Here is a 23207-nt window from a genome sequence, read left to right as displayed (position 1 = left end):
TGCTACATAGGCTTGATTTTCTGAGCCCGACTCTCTCCTGCCACCTGTCCCCTCCTGCTACCTGTCCCCTGCTCTATCAGTTCTGATTCAGAGAGAAATCTCGACCTCTACCTTCTCTCTTACCTTGTGGTTAAGCTCCTGGTTCTCACACTTGCTGCCACTGTGGGGCACTATGGAAGTGGGTCAAAGCTGTCATCATCTTCCTCGTCTAGCTGAGATATGACCTCCTCCAGGAAGCCTTCCCTGCCTGTCACTTGTTGGCAGTGAGCACAGGGAAGGCCCCTGAGCCTGTCCGGTCTAGTCTCCTACTATGTGATTAATTAGCCTTGTTTAAATACCTAGGGTGATGAGGGGCTCCCTACTGTTCAGAATGTTCCATCTGTTCTCTAGCCAACTCTTGATGTTACAAAGTCTCTTCTTGATACAGAGGAGAAACCACTCTCCCTGAGACCTCCACTTGCCCCAGTACTTCCCTCAAGAGTGGTTCAGATTAACTCGGCTCCCTCTTTCCCGTGTCAGCCCTCCTAACATAGGAAGACCCCCTCATGCCTCCTTCAGTCCATTCATGGGCTTTTCACATAGGGTCTGGACCTCTCAGCCAACCCTGAACCTTCCATGCCCTTCGTATTTTTATTGCTCCCGAGAGTAAGCTACCAGACTTTATTTCCCTTGGTTGGAATGTGGTGCTTAGCATAGTAGCGCAGTCTCGAGCTGGATTTGATTTTATTATTTGTCACGTTGTTCATTCCAATGTCTCTCTTAAAATCATTTTGAATCAGAATTCCAGCAGATAGCCATCCCTCTTACCTCTGCCAGGAGCCCATTTGATAAGCATATCTTCCGGGTCTTCATCCTGGTCTTTGATCAAAATGTTGAACAGGACAGGAACCAAAGCAAATCCGAGATCTCCCTCCACACTGACATTGATCTTCAGGTTTGGGGCAGTTATTCCACCAGCTATGACACCACTCAACATCATCCTCATCCCTCCGCAGGTCACCACCTGCAACAGGGATGTGAGCTGCTTCTGAGACCATGATCTTGTCATCTTCCAACCCTGACACAGGGAGTGGTTAATAAATGCTGGATACTTAAAGTGCTGAATACTTAAAAAATCGAATCTACTGTTCCACCACTCAATAAGACCCCTTTTAAAAAGGAAGACAGATTGTAAGGTGTGCCTTGTTTCCAGTGAACCCAAACTGGCTTCTCATAATCAAGTGTTTCTTTTCTAAGTGGCCACAAACCATCTGTTTAATTGGGGATGGACATTCAGCTCAGGGGTTTGCAATGCCCAGAATCCACTCCAAGCCCCCCTCCCAACACAGCACACGTGTGGCTTGCGTGCACACACACACGCCCCTTTGAAGAATGGGAAAGCTTTTGCCATGAGTTCTCCAGATGACACACACTGATCACATCTGCAAGTTATTTGTCTTCTGATGTCATTTGTGAGCCTAGAGACCAGATCCAGTTTAAAGGGGTGCTCACTGACTGCTCTTTCTATGTTACTGAGTTTCCATTTCCTTTCCAAATGATGCTTCTTTTTATTTCTTGTAATTTGAAGATCATTCTCATGTACAACAGATTTTTATTGGGTTGAGTAACTCTTTCATCTTTTGGTTGACGTTCTACCGTCTCCCCTCAACAATGAACCCATCTCTTCCTTCTTTTGAATCTCATTTAAAACTGCAGTCCTTTTTGCTGTTTTGTGCTGGCCCTGCCCTGGCTTCCCTCATTGCTCTCCTGAGGGTCCCCACTACTCCAGCCTTTGGAAATCTCACCACAGATAATAGTAACAACAATTAATCGTTATTGAGCATATGATCTAGCAGCACATGTTTAATTCTTTATGTGCATTTTAATTAGCACAATGACATTATAAGCCAGATGTTGGCATTATCCATGTCTTGCATATGAGAAAACAGACTTGGAAGAATTCAGTAACTTACCCAATATCACGTAGAGAACCTGGACTGTGACACCAAAATCTGTGATTGCAATACTATATGTGTTCTGGGATATACAGATGTGCAAGACAGTCCCTGACCCCCAGGAGCATACAGCCAGACAGAGTGTTGCTTCCTTTCCTGTTGAGGAGTTGTGCTCAGTTGGAAGGGGTAAGGCAGCTTCCTTCCTTGTTTTTCCTGGCTGGCATGGGCTGGCCTTCATCTCTCTGGTGGACACATGGCCTTCCCTGGGAGCCTTTCTGTGCCTTAATTCCCTCCATAATTCCCAGAAGACGCATGTCATTTTTCAGAGGCCTGCTAGAGGTCCCAAGAGAGAAGTGCACTAGGGATAAAAATTCCAGATTAATCAATGCATAATTGTAGAAATGCATAAAGTAAAAACCATCCATGGGCTTGGGTGAAATCGTAGAGTTATAAGTGAACCCAGATGGCACCTTGGGGTCATAATGTTGAGAGAGCTGTGGAGGCTGGGGAGCCAGCAGAGGCTGGTGTCATAGAATAATAATGGTCACTCTTTGTTCTGGTCAGTTAGGTGCCAGGCAGAGTATTAGGCATCTTGCATATATGATCTTATTCATGAGATCTTATTCACAACCTCGGCACTGTTATCCCTACTTTACAGGTGAGTGTATTGAGGCTTGAAGTGCTTGAGTAAATCTGCCCTAGTTTACACAGGCAGTGGTGGTGGAACCGACTTTCAGTTCTAGGCTGTCTGACTCCAAAGTCTATGATCTTTCAAAAGTAAACCTTAAATAAAACCACCTGCTTTGGTGGATGGTCTTTGACATCTGTTTTGGCTGCTGAGAGGTTGTTTTTCACTTGCTTCCTGGATCTCAGCTTATTGCCAGATGTGCTAATGGTAGGTAAATCTTATACAATTATGCATGTCATGGAATGTCAAACAAGGGAAAGAGCCACTTTGAAAGCCTCCTTTTAGGATCCTCCACAGCTCTACACTCACGTAATTAGCAGCTGACCCAAAGAGGACTTATAGTGGTTCCCAGGCAACGAAGCAGCGCCTTTACGAGGCAGAGATTATGGCTAACAGGCGAAACATTGCAGAGGAGCCAAGAAGATAAGAACTTTTGGAACTGGCAGGATCCACCCTCATTCCCATCCCTGTTTTCTGATATCCTGCCTGTTCTTCGAGGTCCAGCCCAAATTCCGCCTGCTCCCTGACCCCCACCTCCCATCCTCCAGCCAGGCAGAAGTTATACCTTCCTCCTCTGCAAAGCCTGTGCTGGATTTTCCCTGAAGTCCCTGCTTCTCACGTGCTGAAGGGAGTGAGGCTGTGAGGGTAAAGGGAAAGTGGATGCTTGTCCTCAGCCCAGCGGCTGAGCAGAATTGATTGGCAGACCCAGGCAGCCACATGGAGCAGTGGGGAAGGGTGTAAGAGCCAGAGTGCCTGGGGTTGACTCCCAGCTGTGCTGTTTGCTGGCAGTATGATCTTGGGGAAGTTTCTTAACCACTCTGTGTCTCTGTTTCCCTATCTCTAGAATGAGTCTGGTAATCCTTCCTCCCTCATGGGATTGATATGAGGATTAAATAAAGGAATATACACAAAGTGCTTAGAGTAGTACCTAGCACATCGTGAGAATTCAACCGGTGTTAGCTGCCATTATCTTTCCTACACTCCTCATCTATTAAATGAGCAAAACCTGGTCAGCTTCCCCAGGCACCGATTGTCCTCTCTCTACTTCCAGGATTCTGAGCTGAAGCATTTCAAATATCAAAATATCTTAAGCAAATGCAATTCTATGAGTGAAATTGACATTTACTGAGTGCTTACAGTTTGCTAGACATGTTGTTAACTTGACACATATTAAATTTCCCGAAGCCCTGTGATATCATTACCCTCTTACAAGCAAGGAAATGGAGGCACAGAAGAGTTCAATGACGTGCCTGAGGGCATGCAGCATGCCAGATGCAATCCAGGCAGTGAACACCTGAGATAAATTTCCCGAAGCCCTGTGATATCATTACCCTCTTACAAGCAAGGAAATGGAGGCACAGAGGAGTTCAATGACGTGCCTGAGGGCATGCAGCATGCCAGATGCAATCCAGGCAGTGAACACCTGAGGTGTCATGCTGAAACGATGCAGCGTGGCTCCTACCTGGGCTGAGAAGGAAAGGGGTCCACGCAGTTCTCCCCTGAGAGCATCCTACAAGCATGAGGAGCACCTCCCACTTGCAGGGTGCACTAGGAGACATTGAGCCTCACATCTTCTCTAATCCCCCCAACTCCCCGGTGGCGCCATGGTGATCACCTCCATTTTTTAGACAGACACTGACGCTTAACGAGGCTGAGCCACAGGCCCAATGTCAACAGCCAGGAGGTGGTGGAGCTGACCAGGCTTTATTTGGCAAAGGGCAGTGCCCCTGCCACCAGAGCACAGCTGTTTCCACATGACAGAAGTCGGTACAGCTCTTAATTAGATACCTTCAGTCTCAATATAGCCATCGCCATGCCTCCCTGCAGGATGCCCTTGACCGCAGTGCAGGTCTCTTCCTCCTGGGAGAGGAGACCTCTGCTTCCTCCTGCCTCTCAGGAGGTCTTGAGCAGGCCCTTTGGGGCTCTGCCAGCTGGGTGTGGCTCCTTCTTAGCAGGTCTGAATTCAGCCTCCCTGCACAGAGCCAAGGTTGCTTCTGAGGAAGTAGGGAAAGTGGACGCTTGTTCTCAGCACAGCTGCTGAGCTGAATTGATTGGCAGACCCAAGAGGCCACGTGGAACAGCGGGGAAGTGTGTAAGATTAGGAGCAGAGTGCCCTCACTCGGCCCTCTGCAGTTGCTTCCTCCATCCAGCAACTCTTGTAAAGATGTTTTGGTTAGCTATAAAAATAACATGTGCATATTGTAAAATTTTTGAGTAATCTAGAACTGCATAAAGTAAAAAGTGGATAGTCTCCCCTTGATTCTCCTCCAAATCTCACTCCTCCGAGGTGACTAAGCATTGGTAACACTTTGGTGTGTCCTTCCAGATCCTTCTAGGTATGTGTGTGTGTGCATGTGTGCGTGTGTGTGTATGCATGCACCATCTCAATTTTCCTTAATTTTTCAGCCACACTCTGTAGGTCTCTATTGATGGATTCTGAAGTTTTTCCAAGTTCTCATTATTACCAAAAATGCTACAATAAATACCTTTAAACTTACATCTTTATACACTTGGGCCAGTATATCTGTAGAATCCTAAAAGCAAAATTCCATTCAAGAAATGTTTATTAAGTACCTACTACATGCTGTGTGCTGAGGAGTCCACAATGAATGAAACAGATAAAATTCTTGCCCACCTAGATTGACATTTTGGTGTGGAGTTGGGGAGAGACAGACAATAAGCAAATAAACAAGTAAGCAGCAGTAGGTCATGGAGGAAACCAGCAGTCAGAAGGGAAGGGGGTGGAGGTGGGGAGGGAGTTGGGAGGTGGGGAGGGAGTTGGGGTGTGGGGAGGGGGGGGTTACTGTTTCATGTGGGATGGTTGTTCATGTTGGAGCAGAAACTGGCAGGAAGTGAGGGAACACACCCAGCAGGTAGCCGGGAAGAGCTTCCAGGCTGCAAGTGCAAAGGCCCTGAGGTCAGAGCAGGCATGGTGTGTTCGAGGACCAGCAAGGTCGATGTGGCTGGAACCAAGTAAGCAAAGAGGAGAGTGGTGGGAGGTAGGTCAGAGAGATAAGAGGGGCCAGGTGAGGACTGGCCTTAGAGGCCATGGTGAGGACTTTGGATTTTACTCTGAGTTACTTGTGCGTTAAAGGATTTTGAGCGGAGGGAAGATGTGATCTGATTTACATCATAAAAGATCTGCTCTGGTTGCTGTGGCTGGGGCAGGGTCAGGAGCAGGGACTATTGGACTAATCCCAGGGAAAGATGGTAGTGGGACTAGGACCAAGAGTGAAGAGAAGAGGGTTTGAGGAGGGAGGAGGGGATATAGAAGGTGTGCCTGGCAGCCCTGAGGGCCCAGTCCAGGTATGTGCTCTTGGTTCCAGGTGAGACGAGTCCAGCCAGGTCAGCATGGTTGTGTGTTCTGCACCAGCCACATTTGGCTATCTGGTGCAGGCATCGTGTAGGTAGAAAGTTGGACTGACCCAGGGTTGTAGATTTCAGATGAGTGTGGTGGAGAAAAAGAGGAGCAAGGAGAAGTCGGATGCAGGGAGGTACTGATAAAGACGACTAGGGATGTGCTTTGAAGTGAAGTGACTGCTAGCCCTTTTGCTGCTCCCTCTGTGATCACATTTGGTCATTTTCTAAAAACATGAAAGGCTGGGTAATGAGTCACTGTCTGGCTCCATAGCAAGAGCCAGAACAGATTTGGAACTTCGGTTTTTCAAAATGCCAGCACTTCAAATACTACTAATAATAACCTTCAATGATGATGATTAATAATAATCAAGAGTAATATCTAGTACACTTTTCAAAAACATAATCTCTCTCAATTATTACTCAGTGATGCAATTAATAAAGGAGCCCCCAAATATATTTGAACTCAGAGTACCATGATTAATAAAAGATCCCCCAAACAAATGTACTTGAACTCATGTATGAATAAAGAAAAGAGAAAAAGAATGGACTACAGAACTAAGCTAGGTAGGGAGAGAACTGATGGAGGTGACAGGCAGTGACTGAAGGTCGTAGGCTTAGTGGATTGAAGGTCACATGGTGAGAACTATGGTAGGGAGTGAGCCTGGAAAGATTGGGGGATGCAGGTGGAGAGTGGGGTCCTTGAAATTGAGATTACACATGGGGCGCACGATTCTTTATGATCCAGCGCATGACGTGGTGGCCAAGAAGAGATAGAGAGAGGATGGAAAGAGGGAGGATCAGCTGGAGGATACTGAAACCACCTACATCCTGATGGAGTGGGTCCTAGAGACAGACCAGAGGCCAGAAGCTGTTTCTTGACCGGTCCCAAACAGTCCCAGCATTGACGCTGGCTACAGACAGCATTTGCCAGCACCTGCCTTGGCTCATCCCGCCTCCACTCTGTCAGCTTCTAACCTCGCACTTAGGTAGCAGGGAGGCAGTCCTCCTGTCCCTTTCTCCAGCAGGGAACCCCAGTAGCACAAAACAGGAGACCCCCTTAGACTATTGAGTGTCCTCTGCACATGCCTCACAGGTCACGGTGAACATTTCCCTGGAGTCCCCACTTGTTGGAACTCTGAATACACAGCAGGTTTTGAGGCTCCCTCTGGAAACTTCCAAGGAAGTGGTTTCCCTCCTGGAAAGTGTGCTCTCTACCTTTAAATGCCCACCTGCTGGGGAGAACTGGTATTTAACAAGGTGTCAGAGGCTCCTGCAGTGTTGTGAGCATTTGATGAGCTAAGAGCCTGGAATGAGGTGTGAGGACAGTAGTGCCTGTCCCTGGAAGTGCTGTTTCAGGGTTCCACACGTGTTGCCATCTTACACACAAGGTAGCAGAGGCTCAGGGGGTTTGGGGGCTCACCTGAGGACTCACAGCATGACACGCAGAGCTGAGGTTCACACCCTGAGTTTTCCCCCCCACGTGATTTTTTCATGCATGTGTTTTATCCGTCTAAGTCCTAAGCTCTTGAGGACAGGGATGTGTCTTAAACCCACTCGGGAAGGGTTCAGGTCTTGTATTGCCATCAGCCATTGGCATGCCCCTGTCTGGAGTCAGCACTCAGTAAGTATGGGATGATGGGAGGCTCAGCCTCTCTTCCCCCACCTCCCCTCTCTGGGCCTTTCCTTCCCATTTCAGACCCCCCACTACCTTCCTGCCACCCTGGGCCCTTGCTGTCACTGAGGAGACCTCTTCCTTCTTGAAGATGCTGTGATGTATATTAAGTTGACTAAGAGAAGAGCTGCAGCCGGTGTTTAACCCAAAGCAGTGGCTCCTTACTGAGGGATCAATGAGACAGTACCCCAGTCTCTTCCATGGATATTGTGCTGGGAACAGATAGGCTGTGCATTTTCAGCAAGGACTGGCCTGGGCTGTCTAGGAGGAATGATGACCATAACTGGGGGACAGCTGGGGAGCAGTGGCGTTTCTGTGCCGGAAGCTGCTTCGTGGAACCTTTACTGTAACCCAGGGTGACCCGCCTAGCTAAGGCCAGTGGTGGTCATGCAGCTGACAGCGTGGGGAGCAGCATAACCCTCTTCCTCCCCCTGCTTCTTCTAGATCATTCTGAACTTCACGTCCATGGACCTATACCGCAGCCGCCTGTGCTGGTATGACTATGTGGAGGTCCGAGATGGCTTCTGGAGGAAGGCGCCCCTCCGAGGTAAATGGCACGAGCCCTACCTCCACCGTGGCAGATGCCACCTTAGAACAGCTCCCATCACACGCTCCACATCCTCGCCCAGGGCCGTACACTTGGCCAGGGACGACATTGTAAGTCCCATCCCCATCTGGACTACAGAGTCTTCAGTGCTGGCTTCTGGGCCTCCTTCAGAGGGTGGCTGTCACTCTGCAGATGCCAGAGAGTCATAAGAGTTGACGGAGAGAGCCAGAGAAACTGTTCTGTGCATCCCCGTAGCTCCAGGCTGTCTTGCTCATCTGGGCAATTTCAGAGGCTCCGTTTTCTCCATTGCAAGGTCTGGCTTTTGGGTGTCCACAAGGCAGCCTGGCTCAAAGGAGACCTGTTATAAACCTGCCAGCCTGTCTCTTAATTCACCTTGGAGGGCTATGTACCTGGCACGGTGGCCCAACCTTGTTTGCACAGGACACTTTGTCCCTGCTAGCGGGGGGCTGGCAGTAAGTGGGGGATAAGTGGGTCAAAACACAGAACAGACGGTGCTTTAATGAACCTAGAATTAGGGCAGAGGGAGTCAGGTGTTCCTACAGGGCATTTATATCAAACCTGAGGAGCTGTGTGAGTTTCCTTCTCCAGTCTGGACATGATTCTAAGTAACTCAGGGCTGCTTCTTGGTGTCAGAACTTTTGCTCCACAGCCTGTGCCTAAAGCAGCCTGGCAGATTCTTACTGACCCTCTATTGTTTTTCTCCCAGTGTCTGATATTCAAATATTTCTTATTAATCACCCAAAGCAGCTATCATTACAACACTTCCTCCTGCAGACATGTTAGCATTTCCAAGATTACAGTTTCTTTTTCGTAACTCACATTCCCAGGCTGGCACCCTCTGTCCCTTGCTGAAAGTTGGGAAACACCCAAACTTATTAGGAACACACAAAGCATCCCGCGTTGATTCTTGACTACAAAGAATTCCACAGATGGCCAGCTTCACCCACTCATGCTGATTCATTGGTTTTTATTTCAAAGGGGACATTTTCCAACCCAGTCCCCAGATTCTGCAACTTATCTGGGGTCCTGGGGCATCCCCTGCATTTGATGAAATGAAAACATGCCTGTGAGAGCATTTTGTAATGTGCTAAGAAAGCCATGTTAATTTCTTGATTATTACTTGAAGACCAAATAAGAAAAGGTAACTAATAATGATAGTATGCTCTTTAAAAAGGTAAATAAAGGGCCGAGCCCATGGCGCACTCGGGAGAGTGCGGCGCTGGGAGCGCAGCAGCACTCCCACTGCAGGTTTGAATCCTATATAGGGATGGCCGCCAGTGTGCTCACTGGCTGAGCGCGGTGCAGCCGGTCTCAAAAAGGACAAAAAAAAAAAAGGTAAATAAAACACATACAGTTGGGGCCAGCCCAGTGGCGTACTGGAGAGTGTGCCGCTTGGGAGCATGGCGGCGCTCCCGCCGAGGGTTTGGATCCCATGTGGAGACCGGTTCCTGCTCACTGGCTGAGTGTGGTGCGGGCGCAGCACCGAGGGTTGCGATCCCGTTGCCGGTCCCTGGTACGGGCGCGACACCGAGGGTTGCGATCCCGTTACCGATCAGTAAAAAAGACAAAAAGGAAAAAATAAAAAAAACACATGCAGTTGAATGTCATGAAGATTCAGCTTTCCTCCTAGACACAGGCTCATGTCCTATCCCTCAAGTGGTCTCTGGCTCTCCAAAGCCAAGTTGGGCCTTGGACCAGAAGAAGCTAAGAGGGCGGGTGGTCTTCGGAATGTTTGTGGATCAAACCTCCCAGAGCAGTGGGGCTTCTGTAGGGACTGGCTTCGGGGCTCACCACTCTTCTGTCCACACTGTAGGCCGGTTCTGCGGGGGCAAACTCCCCGAGCCCATTGTCTCCACCGACAGCCGCCTCTGGGTCGAATTCCGCAGCAGCAGTAATTGGGTTGGCAAGGGCTTCTTTGCCGTCTACGAAGGTACTGAGGAGGGGAAAGGGGGAAGGAGTCACATATGAGGTCCCTGGGCATCCTAGAACGACTTCCTTCCTACCTGAGGGACAAGGTTGTGGGTCCACAGGGCGGAAGTGGAGAGAATGGCAGGATTGGCCAGGGTGTGGGGGGAGGACACCAGGAAGCTGGTGGGACGTGGGAAGGATGGAGGAGTGGGGGAAAGGGCTCACAAGCAGGGCAGAGCATGGTGAACTATCGCCCTCCCCGCCTCACTCTGTGTCCCCACAGCCATCTGCGGGGGTGATGTGAAAAAGGACAATGGCCATATCCAGTCTCCCAATTACCCAGATGATTACCGGCCCAGCAAAGTCTGCATCTGGCGGATCCAAGTGTCCGAGGGCTTCCACGTGGGCCTCACCTTCCAGTCCTTTGAGGTAGGTCGGAGACCCTGTGATGGGACACTTGCATCCCCCACTTGCCCCCTGGGACAGCCCACTCTCTGTGGGCTCCCAGGGCTGGGTCCCTGGCAGCCACACCTCCTCCTGCTCACCGGGCCCTTCCCACGCCCCCCAGATCGAGCGCCACGACAGCTGTGCCTACGACTACCTGGAGGTACGGGACGGGCACAGTGAGACCAGCACCCTGATCGGGCGCTACTGTGGCTATGAGAAGCCCGATGACATCAAGAGCACATCCAGCCGCCTCTGGCTCAAATTTGTCTCGGATGGATCCATTAACAAAGCGGGCTTCGCTGTCAACTTTTTCAAAGGTCCCTCCCTCCTCCCCAGTTCTCCTGCCCCGTCCAACCCCATGGCTAGGCCGGCTCCTTCAGACCTTCTGCATTCACTCATTCAACACAGGGACTCTGTGGGGGATGCAAATGCCAGTAAGACCCCTGGGCCTTGCTGCTAAGGAGCTAACTGGGGGGAAGAGGCCAACGCCAAGAGCAGTAGCCAGGCAGCATGGATTTTTTTTAACCTGCATGACCTTGGGCATATTCTTGTACCTCAGTTTCTTACCTGTAAAATGGGCATAGTGACAGTCACCTCATCACAGCATCATGTAAGGATTGGAGGAGAAATAAGAGTACTCAGGGGACAGCACATGAGAGGCTCCAGTAAACAGCAGTTGCCACCAGCCCTGCCCATGTGCTCAGAAAGAAGGCTCTGTGGGGTCCACTTGTGGGCTCTCCCTGTGGGGTTCTGAGCTGCCGTGGATGGCTGGGTGGGGCCTCGGGGCTGAGCAGATGGGGGAGTCTCATATCTGTCTTCCCTCCCAGAACGGGGAGAGGGGTGGTTACAGGAAGCCTGGAAGTGGGACCTGACCCTGGCCTGGCACGTGTGACACCCTTTCCTTCCCACCGCAGAGGTGGACGAGTGCTCTCGGCCCAACCGCGGGGGCTGTGAGCAGCGATGCCTCAACACTCTAGGCAGCTACAAGTGCAGCTGTGACCCTGGGTATGAGCTGGCCCCGGACAAGCGCCGCTGTGAGGGTGAGTGCCCCCAGCTGCCTCCGGAGCCCTATTCCCTACCCCACCCCAAGCTCTCCAGCCAGATTTCTTGTGCTTCTGGACAGACCTTTCTGGAAAAGCTGGAAGGATTCCCTAGCACTCTTCACAGCTCATGGATCAGAAATAGCTTTGCTCTTGCCACCCCCAGGACACACTGTTGCCGTGTGTAATGCGCTCTGGCTTTGATGGTATTCTTTCATCCTTTGTCTTTTTTCGCAAATGCTGATCTTGACCTGCTAATGGATGTCACCACCCGGGAGAGGTTGAAGCCCCTGTTCTGGGACAGGCACTGAGGCTCGGCCTCTCTGTGCACGCTCCTGAGATGCTGTGACAGCACCCCGGGCTGCTGGCTCCAGCTCCGCCCATCTTGCTGCTGCACCTCTGGGCAGCTCCCTGCCAACCTCTCCAGAGCTGCCTGCCAGCCCTGCTTTCTTTGAGCCCTCACTCTGCCTCCTCCCTCTTGTCAGACCCTGGCCTGTTCTTTCACAGAGAAGATAGAAATGGCCACTCATATGTCCCCTCAACCCTTCTACTCCCACCTCCAGGCTCCCCCACCCTCCCCTGCGTCCTAACCGCCTGTCCCACAGGGAGCAGACACGAGCCCCCGGGAGGGGGAACCCACAGACCTGTCTCCTCCTGACACATCCCAGCCCACATCCCAGGCCCTTCCCTGGAGCAGGGACTCCTGGCGGGTGACGCCTCTCCCTTGTCCCCCAGCTGCCTGTGGAGGATTCCTCACAAAGCTCAATGGCTCCATCACCAGCCCAGGCTGGCCCAAGGAGTACCCCCCCAACAAAAACTGCATCTGGCAGTTGGTGGCCCCCACCCAGTACCGCATCTCCCTGCAGTTCGACTTCTTTGAGACCGAAGGCAATGACGTAAGTGACCCCCAGGGGCCAGGGCGGGCAGGAAGCCATGGAGTGTGGGAGCTCTGCTCCGTGCCTCTTCCTCCCCTCTGAGAATGCAGAGGATGAGAGACTGCCCCCAGTTCAGGGAGCAGGGCAGGCTTGGCGGGAGGGCCTTTCAGGCCGGGGAGCATATAGCATGTGGGAATGAAGGCCATTGATCGAGGCAGGAAAGTCTTGGAGCCATGGAAAGCAGGAGGCTGGCTTGGGGCTTGCGTGGGGAGCCCAGGAGGATCTGAGGTGTGAGAGCAGATAACTAAAGGCTAAAGGATCTGCAGGACAGGGAGCTTCCCCGGGTAGGAGTGGTCAGGGGAGGCTTCCTGGAGGAGGCGGGCCTGGAGCTGGTCTCCCCTGCAGGTATGCAAATACGACTTTGTGGAGGTGCGCAGTGGACTCACAGCTGACTCCAAGCTGCATGGCAAGTTCTGTGGCTCCGAGAAGCCCGAGGTCATCACCTCCCAGTACAACAACATGCGCGTGGAATTCAAGTCTGACAACACCGTGTCCAAAAAGGGCTTTAAGGCCCACTTCTTCTCAGGTAACCCCAGACTCCCCAGCTCCTAGCCCTGCTTCCTCTCAGAGGACGGGGCTCCCCTTCTCCCCTGCCCCTGCACCCGTGTCCTCCCCAGCCCTCCATGGTGCCCAGCCAGCAGAGTCTGCCCCGTGCTGCTCCACCCCACTCACCACCACCATCAGGCCAGCCTCTCTGGCATCCGAATCCTGTTGTTCCTGAGCCCTCAGGGCTATACTGGGGCCAGACCTGAGGATGGGCAGAACCTGGGCAATGAAAGGGAGAGGGCGTTCCAGGTGCCAGGAACATGCAGGCCAAGGCCAAGAGAAGGCAGGGCCTGGGAATGGGGGTTCAGTATATCGAGAACATGAGGTGGATGGAGAAGAAGAGGTGTGTGCTTTGCACCATGGGGGGTAGATTATTTGCCAGCAGCCAGACTTCTAATCAGACCCTGCACATGCCCAATATGTTCATGCCCGGGGCCTTCAGAGATGAGTCGCCTTCCCTCCTTGAATCCCAAAGCCTTCCCACTCCCCGTTGGCCTATGAGTGGGGTCTCAGATCCCACCAGCATATGGGATTTATTGAGGGCTTCCCTACAGGAGGCTTAGGCTCCAGTCACCTGGGCTCGTCGGGGCCTCTGATGGCCACGTCAGCAGCCCTCTGCTCGGCCTGTCTGAACTGGACCTCTGGGGTCCCGGGAGATGCCTCCCTGCTTTTCCCACCTGGGGAAGCTCCCTGTCCTGGAGATCCTTTAGACTTTAGCTACCTGCTCCCCACACAAGCCCCAAGCCTTCCCTGGCTCCAGGCTAGCCTGAGTCCTTCACCCCGAGTCTAGCTATCAGGTGTCTGGTGGTCTCCCAGAGACAATAGGTCCCCTGACCCAGGCAGTGAGGGCAGGAGTTCTGTGGAGGAGCTCTGTGGAATGAAGCGTGGGGCAGAGTGGGAGGTTGGAGAGCTGCCCGGAGCACGCGGCTTTGAGAAGGAATGGCCCAGGGATCCTCGCCCCCAACACTCCTGGTGGGCCAGACACAGGGTGGGCATGAGGGCAGGAAGCCCACGGCCGAGTCCACGCTGCCTTCCTTCTCCCCTCCTTTGCCCAGGGTCCTGCATCCTCGAGCCCCCTATGTGGTCACCCTGCACCCCTGCCTGCCCCACCTGGATGCCATGCACCTGTCCCCGTGCACTGGTTCCCTGCTTGGCACTGCCAGCCACCCTGCTCTGCTCAAAATGCCCTGTTGCCTCTCTGCCCCACAGCACCCCTCCCGCCCCACTGCTTGCTGAGACCCTCCCCCTGCAACGCCAGTCCCTATCTTCCCTGTGCCCATGTGGAACTCCTCTAAGGAGCTCAGCAGAGGGCTGAGGGGGTGTAACAATTGCTCAGGGTGGGCTCTGCCCCAGGGAAACCATTACCTGCTTACTCTTGTCTTTTCCTGCCCTCTGTTGCTCCAGTCTTGGGGAGGGGGTAGATCAACACTCACATCAGGCCTGGAGTTACTGCTCTGCCCCCACCCCCAGCATGACACTGTGCCCACCCCACCCTCACTTGGGCACAGACACACACATGCGCACACACACGTGCATTGCCAAGAAACCTGCAGAGGACCCTCACTGGTGGGCATCAAGGTTCCACCCTCAGGGCATGGGGCATCTGACTCTGGTCCCCCCAGGAGGGGGGCTATTTGGACTTTTGGGACACCCATCAAGGAGACCCTAAGCCAAGAAGGAGAAGAGCGAGCCTGAAGACCTTCAGTCTGACCCCAGCCACCTTCGGGGCATTTGGGCACTGTAGGGTGAGTGCCATCTCCACGTCCGGGTTCATGTCACCTCCCCTTGCCCCCCTGCCACCTGCTCCCCGGCTCCGAGGCAAGGCTGCCTGCTGCCACCCAGGAGGCTGCAGCAGCCCCCTAGGACTCATTTTCCCACACTCATTCAACCATTCACCTAACTACTCACTCATTCACTAGGCGAGGATTTATTTTATCTCTACTGTGTGCCAGACACTGTACTAGATATTTGGGGTGCAAGTACGAGGAAGGGGTGGAGGTCAAAACACATCAGGGAAGTCTTTGCTCAGTCCATGAGCTTAGCACCCTGAAGCTCCTAGCACAGACACTGGTGATATCCTCAGGGAACCCCCGGGACAGGTCGTAGGGTATCCTCACCCCCACATTCCCCACGGGGCTAGTACCAAGGCAGCTTCTGGAGAGCCCTCCGTCAGGCTCCCCTCTGATGTGCCAGCTGAGAAGGTGCCCTTGGGAAGGGACTTGGAGACGCCACCTCTTGGCCCTGCATTCCTGTGGGACCAAGGGGTCTGGCCCACCTGAGCATGGGCTGGAGAAGCTGGGCCCTCTGGGAGCTGATACCCCTGTGGCAGAACCCCCTGGTCAACTGAATGCCAGCAGGCGTCTGTTTCTGGCATCCTGGGCCTCCACTGTGGTCCACACCCCTTCCCTGAATGCCTGTTTCTAAGCCAGGCACAATCCCCAAAATGAACACAGGCAGACCTGAGGGTATGTGGCTGTGACATACACACGCCTGTGACCATGTGTAGCTCTGTGTCAGTGCACACGTTGTGTGAGTGTGTGTGCATGTCTGCTGACACGTGTGCAGGCATGCATGTGAGCTGTCTGCTAAAGGGCCTGTGTGTCTCTTCATTTATGTGTTTCTCCGTAACCACGTTTGAGTTTCCAGGCGCCTGCATGTGCAGATGTGTCCGTCGCCCTGTGTGTGTCTGTGCCTGTCCGTGTGTTATATCTGTGTGTGCTCCCTCACACATATGTGAGAGTAGGTCATGCATAGCTCTTGTGTACACGTGTACACAGGCCAGGGGGTGATGGTATGTGTGTGTGGTTGCCTGTGTTTTTGTATATGCATTGCCTGTTGTATTGTGGATGTATGTCCGTGTGTCTATGGTGTGTACTATGTGCACATGTACGTATGTGTCTGTGGATCAGTGTCTGTGTTGTCAGGTTGGATGACAGTCCATCCATGCATGGGGTTGTGTGGGGATCCTGTATCTGTGGGTGTGTTAGTGTGTATCCGTCCATCTGTGTCTAACACACTGTATAGATGCAGCCGCCGGAAATGGAGGGAGAGGGAGCTCTCACGGAGCCCTTTCCGCATCCACTCCCATCTCTCTCCTTTCCCAGTGCCTTGGTCCCGCCCCTTGCAGTCCCTCCAGGCCTTCTCCCTGCCACAGGCTCTGTCTCCATCCCCTGTCGCTCTGCCTCCTCCCACCTGCTAACCCAGCCCTCATGACCTGGCTGCGCCTGGACATGGCTGTCCTGCATGAGTGTCCCACCTGCCTTCCCACCCCCACCCCGTGGACCGGTGGCTCCACCTCGGAGGCCCTGGGTCTGGTTCTCACCACCTCCCTCCCTGGTCCCTGCCCTCCACCCCCACCCCTCGGTCCCTTTTCTCCTTCTCTCTCTCGTTTCAGAAAAGAGGCCAGCTCTGCAGCCCCCTCGGGGACGCCCCCACCAGCTCAAATTCCGAGTGCAGAAAAGAAACCGGACCCCCCAGTGAGGCCTGCCAGGCCTCCCGGACCCTTTGTTACTCAGGAACCTCACCTTGGACGGAATGGGATGGGGGCTTTGGTGCCCACCCAAGCCCCTGCCTCCGCTCTGCCATTCCGGCCTGCCTCCTTGTGGCCGGACAGAACTGGTGCTCTCCTCTTCTCCCCTGTTCCCTTCATGCAGACAGGGGACCCTTCCCTGTCCCCGGCCCCCTCCCATTTTGATGGTGTCTGTGACATTTCCTGTTGCGAAGTAAAAGAGGGACCCCTGCGTCCTGCTCCTTTCTCTTGCAGTCTGCTTGTCCGTGTGTCTGTTTTTCCACTTGTCCGTCTGTCCAGTAAGCAGGTAATGGTAGAGGGTTCCCATGCTGGTCAGCTGCAGGCCCCTGGCCCTCCCCGCCTCCCCTTTTCCTTTCTCTCCGGCAGCTGGGCCCACTCAGCTGGTTCGGCTTGATGCAGCACCCCGGACCCCATTGCCGCCTGGGCCTCCTGCTGCCCACCCGGCCTGGCCCGCTCTTGCTGGCCACTGCTCTCTCGGTGGGAGGAAGCCCAGCCAGGCCTCCCGCTTCCCCTGGGGTGACCAGGCCTCAGCTCTGCACAGACCCAGCCTCTGTCCTTGTTTGCTCCCCTTGCAGACAAGGACGAATGCTCCAAGGATAACGGCGGCTGCCAGCAGGACTGCGTCAACACATTCGGCAGCTATGAGTGTCAGTGTCGCAGTGGCTTCGTCCTCCATGACAACAAACACGACTGCAAGGAAGGTAAGGGCCACATGGATACCAGACACATGGCGCAAGTGGCCAGAGCCTGCTGGACATGGAAGGCCAGGAGTGCTGTTTTCATCGGCCTTGGTTTGCACCTGGAGCTGAGTGACATCTGAGGTTACCTGGTTTCACCTCTCACCTGGTGCACAGATCCCACCTCCCGCTCCTGCAATATCTGAACTGCACATGCTTCCAGCCTCTCCTGCCCATGCCAGGAGAGGAGCTCGCGGTGGCTCCCAGGCTCTCTTCTCAGGCTCTTCTGGTGGTTAGCACTTCCCAAAACCCGTGTCCAATTCTTTCTCTTTGTAGTGCCCCCCTGCTGGCACAGAGGCAAGATGGGAAAAGGTTAGGAGAAAGACTCTGCAGCCAGGTTGTCTGGCCCAGCCCTGCCGCTTAGCTAGCTGTGTGCCCCTGAGTGACTGTACCCTCTCTGTGCCTGGGTTTGCTCCTATGTGAAATGCAGATAATGACAATGCCTACCCCAGAGGGGCGCTGGAGCGCTGCGAAGTGCTCTGCGCAGTGCCTGGCTCTGGCAAGCGTAAGCTGCTCATCCCATGGCGCACTGCACAGGCCTGGCGGTGGGCGCCACACAGGTGGTTTTAACCTCAAGGCCTTACTCTCAGGTTTCTCCTCCCAAGTTGACCCCATTGGGTGGACACACACACACACTTCATCACACACACAGTTAGACACACACAGTTAGTGCCCTATGGGTAGATGGTGACCTCCACACCCTGCCCATCCCTTCTCCCTACCCAGCCACAGTGAACCGGCTGCCCACTTGCCCTCAGATTGCACAATCGTGAAAAATAATCATTGGCTTTTAAATTCGAGTTGGGGAGGCCATGCTTTTGAGAAGCAGAAGTCAGATTGCTGTGGATTGAGGCCACATCGGAGAGTGAGAACGTGGTGATAGCAAGTTTTCTGTTATGTTTGCTGAGAAGAAAAGGAAAGAGGATGGAGGTCCAGAGCTTGAAGCCATTGAGAGTGGAGGGCAGGGCTCTGACTTTCTCAGCAGGGACAGGAGAGGTGGTCTGCTGCTGGGACGGAGGGGTTGGGGGTTGAGGAGAGGGCTAAAGGTTTGGGGAGTTGCTGCATAGGTAAGAGACGGAGCTGGCCAAGAACAAAACCAAAGAGTATCGTGTGGGGAACCCAGGGACAGGGAGGTTGGAGACCATGGTGGGGTTTTCCAAGATGGTGCCGTGGAAGGACGGGGCATGAGGCCACGGAAGTGTTGAGGGGCTGTTCAGGTGATGAGCCAAGTAGTCAGTTAAGTCAACCAAGGAGGAAATGCTGGGAGCCGATGGAAAGATCGAGACGTGGGAGGTCTCTCTAAAGCTGACTAACTGTTGTGGCAGAAGCGAAGGCCTGGGCACCCCGGAGGAATGGGAGGTGGCCGCAGAGAGGGTGATGCATTGTGGCATGGAGGAGCAGCGGGTGACACAGCTTAGGGAGAGGTCGCAAGGAAGGGAGATAGAGCTGAGATGGTCAAGGAAGGGAGGGCTGTTCTGGGCGTTTGTTGACATCACCTAGGATGGGCAGGGGTGGGGGTGGGGGAGGAGTGGGTCAGGTGCCAAAATCTCCCGCGACCATGGAGGAGGGTGGGGATCAGTGGAGGACAGTTTTGAGGAGGGTCAGAGGTGATGTGGCCAGGCGGAGCCTGCAATGGCCATGTCCGCAGGTGCTGCCATGTGGGGCCTCACTTAGGGCTCCTGTAGGAACCAAGCAGATAGATTTTCCTCAGGCACAGGTAGCCAAATGAGAAAGAAATGTTGGATGCCTTCAGTCCAGTTTGCAAGTGGGGGACCAAAGATGGGAGGCAGGAGGGAAGGGCCTTCCCCACAGGAGGTGTCACAGCATGGGCCCCTGCCTGTCCCATTCCATCCCTCTCCTCCCCACAGCCGGCTGTGACCACAAGGTGACATCCACCAGTGGCACCATCACCAGCCCCAACTGGCCTGACAAATATCCCAGCAAGAAGGAGTGCACATGGGTCATCTCCAGCACCCCTGGGCACCGGGTCAAGCTGGTAAGGCACCCACTCCCCTGCCTGCACATGGGTCCTCCATGCTATGTAGCCATCCTGTCCTCTCCTAAGCCCTGCAGAATCATGCAGGCTGCAGACTGGATGGCTCAGACAGAGGACCCCTCTCCCATATACACTGGGGGGTGCCCCTGCAGTGGCCACTCCCACGGGTATCTGTGAGCTGGGTTCTGAAGGGCTAGAATTGGGGCCACACTCCTAACTGGACTCTTCCCTGATGCCCTTCAGACCTTCGTGGAGATGGACATCGAGTCTCAGCCTGAGTGTGCCTATGACCACCTGGAGGTGTTTGACGGGCGCGATGCCAAGGCACCTGTCCTTGGCCGCTTCTGTGGAAGCAAGAAACCTGAGCCTGTCCTGACCACAGGCAGCCGCATGTTCCTGCGCTTCTACTCTGACAATTCGGTCCAGCGGAAGGGCTTCCAGGTGTCCCACTCCACAGGTGAGGCCCACATTGGGCTGCACTGGGCAGTGGGGCCCTCACGCTGTCGTTTATTCTGGAGGCATCGCTGATCCTGGTCTTCAGGCCAGGCCGTGGGGAAGGGATGGGGGGTTATAAAGAGCTTATGCAGGTACAGGCAGATGCAGCCTCTGGCCCCTGGGGAGCAAGACAGTGTGTTCTGAGGACCAGGCCAGGAGAGCAGAGGAAGGGGGAAAGGAGGTCATGGTTAGGGGTTAGGAAGGTTGGAAAATAGAAGGCAGTGAAGATGCCAAGGTGGGGGAGGTTAGGGAACCGAGGGACAGGGAGGGAACCCTCAAAGCACCCACTGGTGGCATACTTGACAGTGCAGCAGACCACCCACACTGCAGCCGCCCAAATGCACTCATTCATTCATTCTGCAGTTGTTTATTAACATACAATGTGCATGAGGCAGCGTTCTAAGTGCAAAATGAACTGAAGTCACAAAAATGAACCAAGCACACGAAGATCGCTCCCTCTGAATTCATATGTCACTTTATTTGGCCACCACAGACCAGGCCCTGGCTGTGCAGGGAGATGCGCCCTTTACCTCTGCCCGCTGGGAACACACAGTCCAGGAGGAAGATAAGGAGGGCACAGATAATTACTGCCGGAGACAAAACACGATAAGGGCCTAACTGGGTGTGAGTTGGAAGGCATTCCAGCCAGGGGAGGAGCCCCGCAGAGCCCCAGGTCAGGGTGCACACAGGTGACCGCAGGCCGGTCAGTCTGGCCGGAGCTATGGTGCGTGAGGACAGCAATGAAGTGGGAACGTGGCTGCAGAGAAAGGCTGGGGTCGGTCTTGGGAGGCCTCAACGCCAGACCAAGGATGCCAGGTGAAGTCTCCTTGCAGGGCTGGGGCCACCCTTCGGGGAGTCCTGCACCCCCCCTCCCCTGTAACTCAGTCCCTGACCAGGCCCCACCCAACCCTTTCCCCACCTCCTCCGGGAGACTGAGCACTGGGGGACACAGAGGCCAGAGGGCACAGGAAGGAGGGGGGCCCTGTGCGCCTGCTCCCATGTACCACCCGGCACAGGCTCACAAGCCAGAGCCCTGGAACTCCCTCTGACTCTCAGACCTGTTATGTTGGGCCACACTGTTTTTTAGAAACTTGAGCCAACATGTAAAAATCAGGAGTTTCCACATAAAACCCAGATGTACAATTTCTCCGTTGAAAACAGGAGCTCTGGCAGCTGGGCCCACATTCTTCCATGACGGTTCATGGAATGCCCTCTCTAGACAACACATGTGGTCCCCAAGGCTGCCCCACTGCCTTTCACCCAGCGTGCCTTGCCCAGGGTGTCCCGACCTCCATAGGCATCCAGCCAGAGGTGGAGCGGCAGGGCCCTTGTTCTGGGCCAAGGCCTGGGCCGGGCCCCATCCTGCCCATCATGAGCCATGTGGCCTTGGTCCCCAGCCGCCACATCACTGTGAGGGTCCGTGTGACACAGCCTCGAGCCTGGCAGGCAGTGGTGCTCAGGGTCTGGTGGCCCATCTTGTTGTCCCTGCAGAGTGTGGGGGCCAGGTGCAGGCAGAGGTGAAGACCAAGGACCTTTACTCCCATGCCCAGTTTGGGGACAACAACTACCCAGGGGGAGTGGACTGCGAGTGGGTCATTGTGGCTGAGGAAGGCTACGGTGTGGAGCTCGTGTTCCAGACTTTCGAGGTGGAGGAGGAGACCGACTGCGGCTACGACTACATGGAGCTCTTTGATGGCTACGACAGCACAGCCCCCAGACTGGGGCGCTACTGCGGCTCAGGGGTGAGGCCCCCCACTACCCTCCACCCTTCTGGTCCCGATCCCAAGACCCAGTGCTGATGCTGGCAGAGCCCCTGGAAGTGTGGAGAGTTAAGATGGCCCTATATGCCCGGCCCTTGCAGGAACCGGGACACCCAGCCTGGCCCCCAGCCAGGAAACCCAATCCTTTCTGGGCTACACAGAGGTTCCTGCAGCCTCTGGCACAGGCCCTGCCCTGACCCAGGCCTGCTCAGAACCAGTTTGGTTGGGCCTGCAGGTAGCTTGTGTCTGGGGAGCAGGATAGAGTTCCCCCTGACCCCTCAGCCCCTGCCCCTGTCCCTAGGCAGTTCACCAGAGCCTGGAGTCAGAGGCAAGGCTGGGGCCAGAGCCAGGGACAGGGGGCCTGAGCTGAGTGGCTCTCTCCAGTCCTTCTGGCTGAGCCATAAAAACACCCTGTCTTTTCTGCCAGTTTCTCCTCCTGGTGAGAGGCCAGCTTGTCCCAAAGCCGATGCTGCTGCTGCTGTCTAAGCAGACCCTGAGCATCGCTTCTTGGTCCATAAAACAGCCCTTTGAGAGTCAGCAGGTGAAAGTCTGCTTAATGGGCTTTAACTAAGTCCATGGGCTGACCACATACGTGGATTTATTTTCCTCCCAATAAGAGCTTGTGGCTTTTCTTTTTCTTTTCTTTCTTTTTTTTTTTTTTTTTTGCCTTTGTCTTTTTGAATCCTCTACACCTTCAGAGAAAGCTGTCTTCCCCTGCCCACTGCACACACAGGGACTCACACGCACGTGCACTTTCTCCCACGCACACTCAGACACACTGTCCCTTCCATTGCCTCCCCTGCCTCTCTGTGGCTGTGCTCCAGGGTGGCTTGGGTGCTGCGGCAGCTGCTGGACCCAGCATTGGCCGGACCTCACCTTAGGAACAGAGCTCCAGCCTTTGTGTGGCTGGCAGGGACTGGGCAGGGACTCGGACAAGGTGGACCTTCCTGCAGCTCAGCGGCTCTGGCATCTCCTGGCTACCAAGCTAGTGCCCCCTCTCCACTTTGCCTTCTCATCTGATCACACACCAAATTGGATGCCCCCAGGTGGCTTCTTCCAGAGACGTCCCCCAAGCTGGAGCCAAGCAGAGAGAAGCTGGAGAAAGAACCCAGTTAGGGCTTCCAGGCACGGTTCCTGGAAATGTCCCCCAGGTTCTCAGAAATGACTCCTGTGCTTTGAGGGCCAGGCCATTGGTGGGCTGGCCCCCTCTCTACATAGGTGTGGAGGGGCCACCTGGGAAGAGGCATCTCCCAGAGCAGACTGTGGCCGGCATCGGGGCAGAGGCAGGTGCAGGGGAATGGCAGAGTTCAGGCCTCAGGGAGACCGCGCTGCTCCCTGCAGCCTCCCCCACATGCTGGCAGAGAAGCAGCTGTTCTTCTCTAAGTGTCAGCAAGAGGACAGCCCACTTGCAGAGTCCCCTCCCCTCACAAAGTGCCTCCACCTTCGTGCTCTCATCTGCCTTCCCCCAGCAGCCCTCCAGGCTTGGAGAGCAGAGAGCATTTGCTCCTGATTGCAGTTGAGGGAAGGGAGGCCCAGAGAGAGGTGTCTTGCTGAGACTACGCAGCCACCTAATTAGTGGCAGAGCTGCATCT

At 54.3% G+C, this 23207-nt stretch overlaps 1 protein-coding gene across 1 annotated transcript in view; it reads left to right on the top strand.

The window, feature by feature from the left end:
• The window catches only part of LOC103593966 (bone morphogenetic protein 1-like), a 39610-nt gene extending 17358 nt beyond the window's left edge, over window positions 1–22252 (top strand). The window contains exons 10-20 of the mRNA XM_008577113.1: window positions 8099–8201; window positions 10036–10152; window positions 10414–10559; window positions 10699–10894; window positions 11492–11617; window positions 12353–12513; window positions 12898–13078; window positions 17203–17328; window positions 19233–19360; window positions 19604–19817; window positions 21347–22252. Coding sequence (XP_008575335.1) covers window positions 8099–8201; window positions 10036–10152; window positions 10414–10559; window positions 10699–10894; window positions 11492–11617; window positions 12353–12513; window positions 12898–13078; window positions 17203–17328; window positions 19233–19360; window positions 19604–19817; window positions 21347–21654 — 1806 coding nt within the window. The 3' untranslated portion in view covers window positions 21655–22252. The remainder of the gene's footprint in view (window positions 1–8098; window positions 8202–10035; window positions 10153–10413; window positions 10560–10698; window positions 10895–11491; window positions 11618–12352; window positions 12514–12897; window positions 13079–17202; window positions 17329–19232; window positions 19361–19603; window positions 19818–21346) is intronic.
• Window positions 22253–23207: the final 955 nt, after the last annotated feature.

The sequence above is a fragment of the Galeopterus variegatus genome, unplaced genomic scaffold (genome assembly GCF_000696425.1).
Source record: "Galeopterus variegatus unplaced genomic scaffold, G_variegatus-3.0.2 Scaffold1451, whole genome shotgun sequence".
NCBI lineage: Eukaryota > Metazoa > Chordata > Mammalia > Dermoptera > Cynocephalidae > Galeopterus > Galeopterus variegatus.
The sequence above is the reverse complement of the archived record's forward strand: the minus strand, read 5'-3'. Positions and strand labels throughout refer to the sequence as shown.